Raw genomic sequence first — 10,034 nt, forward strand, 5'->3', positions numbered from 1 at the left:
TAGCTTAAAATCTGGTAGTCGATAATTTACTGAAATACATGTGTAAATTGTTTTATCGGTGCCCTCCCCATCAGTCTCCTACCCAGAATCTGTAAGCTAAAATAATTAGGTGGTTTTATTAGGTCCTGTAGATAGCCTGAATCTGAGAGATCATAACCGTGAGGTGTGGATTGATTCAGCTGAAACCTAGCATCACCGTGCTATTTTCAACAACAATTGTAATTAGCATATAAACAGGGAATATAAAAAAAGGCAACTTTTTATACACTCGTGCAGTGCATATGCACAGGATAACACACAATATAGAACAAACAGTTGGAAGGAGCAGTTCTCAGCTATATGCCTTTTCTGTCTCCTGAAAACTGACAGAGAACTAAGCATTGGTCATTTAATCTGAGTGCGTTAAGTGACTTTAGCTCTTCAGCTCCTGCATATAGCTTTTGGACTGACTGCCATTATAACGAACAATCATTCCCTAAACTTAAGTTGGTCTCGATATAATTCAGGAAAGAGAAGTAAAATGAACATAGTTACTATAATATTTTCAGGAGAAAAGTAAATCATATACCTCAGAATCTAGGAAATAACTTCATTCTCCGGAGAAATTGCATGGGCTGTCTCAGTTTAGCAACGGCAGCCTAAATGCATTTTTTTTTTGAGTCAGCTATAGTAGGAGGAAAATGAGAAAATATATTTGCATCAAACCAAGAGATAGCCCGTCACCTCATCGACACGGGTATATCTAGCTTGACTTTGCTCACACCACCAGGTCAAAACCAATTCAGAGAAATTATATATGCCTTTGAGCATTGAATACAAAGAAAAATCATGTTCCGAAAGCATAGTATGTATAGCATTGATATTATATATACTTGACATGTAATGGCACAACATGCAAGAATGTAAAGAGAACTATTCAGAAGATTTTCTTGTATAAGATAGAATAGAAACCACACAATGCAAGGATGAGGCTAGGCTGCATTAAACACTAAACATACTGGGGCAAGGACCTGCTCCCCATGCATCCTCACCGAGGCTGGCTGCTGCTGGTCACCATGCTTGCCCAGGTGTGGCGAGCAGCGAGGGCCACAAAGTTAAGATTGAATTGCCGCCCTGAGAAATTGCAATCAGAAGGGAATGCAAACAAATTCGAATGTATTAAGAAGATCTAAGATACCTCCAAAATCATTATGAAGCTAGCTAATTCCATAGTCATTCAGTTCAGGTGAAGTAAGCAACTACAAATATATTAGTGTTAAGTTGCAATTAAACATAGTTCTCCATAATATACCCTAGACTGTTATGGGATGGTAACAACATACAATCAATTTGTATCATTTTTACCACATTAAGCAAATTCTACAATAACCTGAATCTGAACGTGTAAGCTTGTGAAGAAATAGAATGTACATACCATCAAACTTCACTGAATCAGTCTTTCTGCTCTAATACATGTTCACAGTAACATAATAGCAATATCAGAAGTTTGGCTCACTATCCCATTGTATTTCTCTACATTTGCACTTCAACAAAAATCGTCTGAACTCAGCTAGCCGATAATTAGCAGGGGACAATTAGCTCGCCCTATAAAAATATGCCTTAAACATGGAGACGTAACATGCAATTGGCAAAACAGGGCTACAAACCTTCGATGACCAAACAATGTCTGAGAGCTCGCATGGAGGAGCGGAGCACGCAAAGCGGAAGAACCAAAGGAAGATCTTGTCGTCAAATTAGTCAGCGTCAGGGGCAGCCTGCAAACAAAATCCAATGAACTGAAAATTTAATCCTAGACACATCAAAAAATGGCCAGAAGAGATTGTCATCGCCATCGACTGAATCACAAATGGAGAAGCCTGTGGAGAACAGCGGGGCAGTGAGAAGCCGTGGACAACGCAATCAAGGAATCAAAGAATCACCCAACCAAAACCGATCAGAACCTGACCTATGATAACAGGAGACCACAAATAGGTGACCTGAGCCTTCATGGCCATGTGCAGCTCCAGGAGGGTGACGTTCAGTCACCATGTCGCACCACTGCTGCTCCCCTCCCTTGGTGGCGGAGAGAGGACATGGAGGCACGCTCCTCCAGTTAGAATCGTCGCAGTGTTGTCCGGGAGGCGGCCGGTGCAGGCTGCACATGCTACAGCCTATATCAACTGAACTGAAAAAATTAAATAGAAGATGGGACAGATGAGGGGGTCGGGGAGGGGAGGGAAAGGATGAGTTACCTGACCGTGTGGGTAGAAGACTGAATATCGACCATGCTCTTGCTCAGCAAGCTCGTTGTTACTGAGTGGCCAGATATCTCTTGTGTGTCGCCCCCGCCGGTGTTAGAGCACAACAACATCTGGGTTGCCTGCTGCACACATCCGAATCATGGTAGAAGAGAAAATTAGAAAAAAGAGATGTCACCCATGGTAGAAGAAAAGAAGAGACAACCTACACCTAACCTGTAGAGGGCACCGCCGCGTCTACACTTGTGGCAATCTCCATGGCGCGGAGCGGCAGCGAGCATAGCACCATGGGCGACGACCACGGCCGGCTTGCGTAATCCGCGTCGGGCGCCTCCGTTTGCTTGCCTGCTCAACTTCGATAGGGCCGCCGCAGGTCCCTGCCTGCTCCACCCCAAAGTGCCGCCGTCAGCCCACGCGTGCTCTGCCCCAAGATCGTTGCCGCCGCCCCAACGTCGTCTGAGGCCCGTGCCCTCTCCGTTCCAAGGGCGCCGCCGCCGGCACGCACCTGCCTCGCCCGGCGGCCGCCGTCCCCGACCCGCGCCTGCTCCGCCCTGAGGCCGTCGCATCCTGCAGTCCCGCCCTAAGGCCGCCGTCCTGCCAGGAACCACGCCACCCAGTGATGCGTTGGAGACCATGGCCGGCGTCCGACCAATCCGGGAGCTTCCCGTGGCGCCATCCATGGAGGCCTCATGGTCGGCGGCGGAGATGGGGCGGGTGAGGAGTGGTAGGAGGAGAGCTGAACCCAGGTCGTGCAATATCGGAGGAGGCGTTGGGGATTTCCTCTCCCTGGCAGCTCGGTCAAAGCGGTTGGATGATGGGACCCGTCCACTAGATCTTTCGGAAGGAAAAGGTGAGAGGCAATGAAAATGAAAGAGACCTAGCAACCGGTAACCACCGGTTGTCTATCTACAAAAAAAAATAGCAAACGAAAAATTACCATATACTTGACACGGTGAGAAAGAGAAGAGGAGGTTACGTTTCTATAAATGATTGGAAAAAATTAACCCATGAATAGTGCCCAAAACAACCTAAGAGCGTGAATCCATCTAAACTTTATATAGGGTATAATTTTGTTATAAATCCCCGCTGCTGGGTTAGCTGGGACACCTCCGGCCCAAAGGAACGCGCGCGGGCCGCGGGGAATAGGACCTCCCGGTTCCTCCCCAAATCCCAGCCGCCTCCCTTCTCCACCATTCCTCCCCTAAATCCATCTTTCCATTACCCCCAAGTCCAGCTCCATCCAGCGCCGACCTCGATCCCTGGCCATCACCGCGAGGCGGCGTGCTCGGGGCGCGGCCATGAAGGAGGAGGGCGACTGGAGCAGCGAGAGGCGGCGGCCGCCGCACGGCAGCACCACGTCCGATGGCCGATCTGTCATTCCGGAATGGGCTTCACTTCCACCGGAGCTCGTCGAAAGAATCGCCGACTGCGTCCTCTCCACCACCGGCGGCGTCGACGCCTACATGGACATGAGAGCGGTCTGCCCCAGCTGGCGCTCCGCCATCGCCAAGCCATCTCCGCTCGCCGGAGTCACCGACCTCCGTTTCCGGTCGCGGCATTGGGTCATGGTCGACCTGAAATCCAAGAACCACGACAACGACGCCCGCCTCTTCCTCCACGCCCCCACCGGGCGCTTCCGCCGCCTGCGCCTCCCGGTGCTCCGCGACCACCTAGTTCTCGGCGCATCTGATGGGCTCATTATTCTCAGGAGCAGGGAGCGCCCGGACTTGACCGGCGTTCGTGTCCTCAACCCCTTGACAGGCGACATGCTCCAATTTGCTGCGCCATTATGGGAACATTTAGGGTCTGCTGATGAATTTCTTACGGCACTGAGCGGCCCCCCTAGCTTGACGATGGTCGTGTGGCGGGACTGGGAATGGAGATGGCACACAGTTATACATGGAGATCCAACCAGCGCCGAGTTTACCGAGGAGGAAGCTGGAGGAAGCTTGCTGGCTAGCATGGTTACCTTCCAAGGCAACATCTACTATGCCGACACCAATGGACGCGTATTCCAGTTTGTCGCACAAGCAGAGCAGTGTGACCATAAATTTGTAGTCATAGCCCAGATGCCACTACACATGGACATACATTTAGACAGAGGTGACAGCGCACCATCCTATCTTGTGGAGTCTGCTGGAGAACTGCTGCTAGTACGCCATTTTGACGAAACCTTGAAAGTTTTCAGAGTCGACATCAAGCGCAAGATGTTGGAGGAGGTGAAAAGCATTGGCAGCTGCTGTGCGCTGTTCCTTGGCGACGAGAGGTGTGTGTCTGTGGATGCGGATAAGCTTCCATCCATCGACGGTGACTGCATATACATGTTCAATTGGGTGGACATTTCGGAGCAGGTGTATAGCCTAAGGGACAACAGGATGGAGCTTATCTCTAATGAGCCGAAGCTCCGTGCCAACAAACATCCCCCAAAAAGTTTTCACGAGGCACCCTGGTTTGATTCGTGGAGATTTGAGACTAGTGCCAACAACCATCAGCTCCGCCCTCTCAGTCTTATTCAGGTTCTCCTCGACTACTGCAACGACGCTACGCACTTCTATAATGTTTAAGGATGAAGGATGTGGCAGTAAATCATGTTCTTACCTTTTGTGCTAGCACTTACTTCCTCGGAGTACTTGTAGGCTTCTTTCCAACGATGTCGGGAGTGTTATAGCAGTGTCTTCTTGGAACAGTTATGTTAATATATCTTTCGTCAGTGATACTCCTTGCATCTGGTACTCAATACATGTTGATTTAGTCATACAACTCCATGTGCAGCTAGCAGCTGTTTGCTGCTCGATATTAGTTGTGCTCAAAGTATTAGCTGTTGTGCCCGCTTATGTTCTTAATGCACATGTGTTGTATACAAATTTCTCAATTTCTGGACTGACTTTCAATTCGGTTGCATGTAGCTCTTGTTCTTATTGGAACTACATCAGTTGCCCTCATAGTTGTGAGGGGGCCGTCTTAAGTGTGTCTAATAGGTATGAAAAATAAACCTGTGGTTTGTCAGTGCATATTAGACGATTAGAAATTGTTCACAGCCATTGAAAATATTACATCTGGGTCTGGGTTACAAAATTTTGTATCTGGCATTTAGAATTTTAATTGGGAGTATAATTTAATGAAGGCTGGAAAATTCTTTTGACCAAAGTTGAATTTTATTTGAACATTGGAGATTATAACCAGCATGCTGCCTTGGTGCTAGCGCTTCCTGCCAGTTCAGTCCTTGGCTTACAACCAAGATATGAGGAGTAGGAGATTAAGTACTCCAGTTTTAAATTTTCTTGATGGAGAAGTTATATGTATCTCTTTCATCAGTCATATTCTTCCATCCGCTCAAGTGGTGTGTTTATCCATTCGGCAAGATGTGCAGCAGCTGTGTTCATGAATGCTAGTTTCCGGCCATTGTTTGATAATGTACGCTTGTTGCAATCTTCTGGATTTTTTTGCCTACTGACTTGGAATCCCTTAAATCTGTCTTTATTGTTCCATACCGCAATGCTAGGTTATATTTTACCGGGAGGAGACTAGCAGTATCAGGTTTGACCGGACTGACGTGCACCAAGCCATGTCAGTTTAGTTTTGTTTCCTGAACCTGAAGCTGTTCCATCCCTGACAATCCTCTATATCTTTTGCAAGCTTTGGCTGCTGCCGATGGAAGAGAAAATATGCACCAGATATTGACCGGCATATGGACATGTGTAGTAAACGGAGTTCAGGAGTTGACTGCAGTGTGTAGATGGAAATGGCAGCTGGAAAAGTGGAAATGGCAGCTGGAAAAGTGGAACCTGAAACACTTACTTTAAATTGAACCTGAAGCTTTTCTTAATAGAGCCTGTAAGTCACGCCGGAACCGTATTTTTCCGGCCAATTTACGGGTTGGGGTAAAAATGACGCAGAATAGAGACTGAACTCGCTGTCTGGCCCAAAATTTTTCTTAGAGCCCGAAAAATTTCACTCGACCCATATTTTTTTATCTCTAAATAGAAAACCTCCACTACATGATTTTGCTGCCCTCATGTGAAGCCACGTCACCCCTTATTCTCCCCACCATCGGTCAATCACAGCGTTGCGCTCCTCCGCGTAGCTTTGGACCGACATCGGTTTCCGTTGCTTAGCCTCGCTTCGGACCAGCATGGGCTGATTCATCGGCCCGATTGCTCACTTGCTTCATCCGTTAATTGGCTGGACTCGATGGATGGCCCGACTCACTTCGTCTACTAGAAAAAGAAACAACCGCTAAGGCGCTGACCGCATATGCTCTCTTCGTCTTCCTCCACCAATGCCAATGTCTTTCTTCCTCCCTATGAGAAGTTAATACTCGTGAAAACAGCTGATAAATCCGACCATTAAACCACTAGAAACTGCTCAATGGAGCTCATAAGCTTCCGCTCTTGCATCCAGCTTAAAAAGCAGTCCCTGCTGCCATCAACAAGCGGCTTGCACACGAGCCTGGTCGCGCCGCCACCACCCCAAGCGGCCTGCATGCCATGTCTGACACTTTTCCCCATCTCAATTCTCCAGTTCGTGTATCCTTTGATTTATATGCATTCTGCTCTACACTTGCATCATGAATTTAGCTTTTTTAAAATCTATCTTTTCATTTGTGTGGCCACTGCCAGTGGCGGACCCAGGAAAGAATTGGAGGGTGTGCAAACCTTCAAAAAAAAGTTCGCACTACCCCATTTGCTATGATGATTTGCCAAATCAATAGCATATATAGCTAATGTGATACACAACATTGTAGATCAACACATGGGTTTCAGTTTTACATGATTCCAATACAAATAGCTCAAAACATTAACCAAGTCTTACATTATGAAAAAAAATATAGAAAATTGCATCACTTGGATTTGGTAAATCTACGTTCTTTCATTCCCATGAAGGTTTCAACTATGTCATCTTCAGAACACATCTCGCTCAATAAATGTCACTAAGCAATAGTAGAGGTCATCACCCATACTATTGCTCAACTTGTTTTTCACTAGACTAATTGAAGAAAATGCTCTTTCAACATTCGCCGTCACCACCGGTAAGAGCAATATCAACTTGAGAAGTAAGTAGACTAGATTGCAACCGTAGGAAGTATAAGATTGAATACAATCAAATTGATAGAGTTTTATGTTACTATTTATATGATCCCGTTTCAGTAGAATGTATGTCCTTAATTTGATTTTGGTGGTAAGTTGTATATCATCTACCTGCAACTCCAAAGTAATGTCCGCAGCTTTACTGTCTCTCTACATGATAGCGAGCAGGACTCACATAAGTTGAAGCATTCTAAAATGTGCTATTTTTACACGCAAAAAGTTCTTTAATTATGACGTATTAAATAAACTATATAGTCTACATGTTATACGTGCAAAATGTTAAAACAACATAATCATATAGACATGAAAACTATAGCATGCCAAAATGATTAGTAGCATTCAATAATAGTTGAGTCCTACGATGCGTCGTGATCCCATACGCCTCGGCCATATCAAGCTCCTCCGGGTTCCTACTGTCCGGGAGGTTCCAGTCGAAGTGGTAGAGGAGGCTTGCAAGGGCAAACTCGACGTTTGCCACTACAAACATCTTACCAGGGAACATTCTCTGGCCCACATCGTAGGGGAAGAAGCTGAAGTCCGAGTCACTGTAGACCCCCTTCTCGCCCTCGAACCTCTCGGGTATGAACTCACTGGCGTTAGTCCAGTTTTGCTCGTCCCTACCGATTGCCCATAGGTTGACGAACACGGTGGTGCCCGGAAGCACATCGTAGCCCATGATCCTCCTCCGTTCCGTGCACATCATCGGGTGGAGCAACGACAAAGGAGGGTGCAACCTGAACGTCTCCCTAATGACCATCTGGAGGTAGTGGAGCTGGCCGTCGATGTTCGCCTCGGCCATAGTCTTGCTGTGGAGGACTCGCCGGACTTCAGACTGTGCGATAGCCATTATCCGCGGGCTCCTTATAAGCTCTGACATGGCCCATATTATCGTCGTCGCCGCTTCCGACCCCATCGAGAAAATGTCCTGGTGACATGACAGATAAATTACTCCAAAAATAATAACAGTGTTAAATATAAATATAGTATCTAGCATCTTTTCATCAGATCGGTCATGGTATCAGAGCTAAAAGGTTTTGAGTTCTGCTTGCGTAGTATTAAAAACAAAACAAAAAACCCCGAACCCAAGCTAAGGAAGTGTTGAATATAAACCTCTTTTCATCAGATCGGTATTTTGGAAATCTTAGCTAATGTATCAATCCTGATAATACATTTGGGAGGTGTGGTTGACTTACCAAGAGGATGCCGCTGACACTTTCGTTGGTGAGAGTGACGCCGCCGTTGCTCTGAAGCCTCAGCAGAGTGGTGAGGATGTCCTCCGTTGGAACATCACGACCGGCATCACCAGCTTCTTCCTCCCTCTCCATCGCCGTCTTGTGTTCCCGGATCATGGCATCCGCGATGGACTGGATCCTCCGGCGAGCCTCCCTCAGGGACCCGCCTCTGAGCGCCCGCGCCAGGCGCGACGCCGGGAAAAGGTCTGTCAGGCTGAGCCCGGACATGAGGCCCGTCGCCCTGTCCAGCGCCTCGAGGTACGCCTCCCACTGCGGGCACTGAGCACCGAGTATGACCCTCCAGTAGAAAGAGTTCGTCTTGGCCTTCGCGAACACACCGACAGAGATCCTCGTGAAGACGTTGTTCATCATGGCCTTCACAACCTCGTCGACGCGGACGGGGACTGGCCCCATATACGACATGGTGAAGAAGATGCGGGACGCGAGGCTCTCTGCCTCCTCCTCCCTTACTGAGCGGAAGGACCGGACGTGCGTCGGGCCGAGCAGCTCGCCGGCGGTAGCGTATTCGTGCCGGTAGCCGAAAGCAGCTCCGTGGACCTCCATCGCCTCCCTGGCCGCCTCGGCCGAGGAGAGCACGAGAGTGTGGACGTCGCCGAGCCGGAGGAGCATCACGGGGCCGTGCTGCTGGGCGAGCCTGTGCATGGCCTGGTGCGGCAGGGCGCCGAGCAGGTTGTGCGTGTTGCCAATCACCGGCAGCGTCAATGGGCCCGGAGGCAGGTTCAGGCCGACAGCGCCGCGTCTGAGCTTGAGCTTGGCGAGTATGGTGGCGACGAGAACGAAGAGGAAATTGTAGCAGCGCACGAGCTGAACGAGCATGGTTTCTGCCATTGGAGCTAACAAGTCGAGAGTCGATGGAGCATAAGAAATGGAGATCGATACGGAAGAAATGATCTTGGCTGACTGGCATTGTTAATAGCGAGCTTAATTATTCAATTAAGGTTTATTGTTGGACCTGCTATGTGCATTTGACAATTAGCTCTGCTGATTCTCCATAGATTAAACTTTCTTTCAGTCTCGGTCCATTGTCAATTGTTATGAAATGCAACTGTAGTTTTGTGAAAAGAATAAGTTACAATTTTTTACTTTTCATAAAAAATATATAATTATATTTTTATGGACTGAAATTGCATTTTTAGAAACCATTATTAAGACAAAAGAAAATCTCAGTGAACTAAATTATTGTAATCTTTTTTTTCTTCGATCGGTCGACATTTAGAAATTTGTTTTCTCTGGGCCGGGGATTGTGAAAACACGTGTAAATGGTACATTCTCTTTATGTTATAGTATAACTGAAAATGCACGAAAAGGACTATACTCTGTTTATGTTGGTTGGCCGGTTACAAGGTGGAAGGTGTATCAAGGATAGGAGAAACCCTTGCTCTAGCGATGGCCCGAAGGCAGCCACGGCGTTGTTTGTGGGTGAGGCTCAATTTCTTGCAGGGGTCGTGCTGGTCTCG

General features: G+C 47.6%; 2 protein-coding genes across 2 annotated transcripts; one reads left to right on the forward strand and one right to left on the reverse strand.

The window, feature by feature from the left end:
• Nucleotides 1-3,535: 3,535 nt before the first annotated feature.
• Nucleotides 3,536-4,801, forward strand: LOC124662283. Its single transcript, XM_047200138.1, has one exon. The coding sequence runs from the start codon at nt 3,536-3,538 to the stop codon at nt 4,799-4,801; it is 1,266 nt and encodes a 421-aa protein (XP_047056094.1).
• A 2,833-nt stretch (nt 4,802-7,634) lies between these two features.
• LOC124662284 (zealexin A1 synthase-like) lies at nt 7,635-9,405 on the reverse strand. The gene is made up of 3 exons (XM_047200139.1): nt 8,887-9,405; nt 8,518-8,835; nt 7,635-8,249 (listed from the first exon to the last, which is right to left on the reverse strand). The coding sequence occupies exons 1-3, from the start codon at nt 9,403-9,405 to the stop codon at nt 7,635-7,637; spliced, it is 1,452 nt and encodes a 483-aa protein (XP_047056095.1).
• Nucleotides 9,406-10,034: the final 629 nt, after the last annotated feature.

Source organism: Lolium rigidum, chromosome 6, assembly GCF_022539505.1.
Source record: "Lolium rigidum isolate FL_2022 chromosome 6, APGP_CSIRO_Lrig_0.1, whole genome shotgun sequence".
In the NCBI taxonomy this organism is placed as follows: Eukaryota; Viridiplantae; Streptophyta; class Magnoliopsida; order Poales; family Poaceae; genus Lolium; species Lolium rigidum.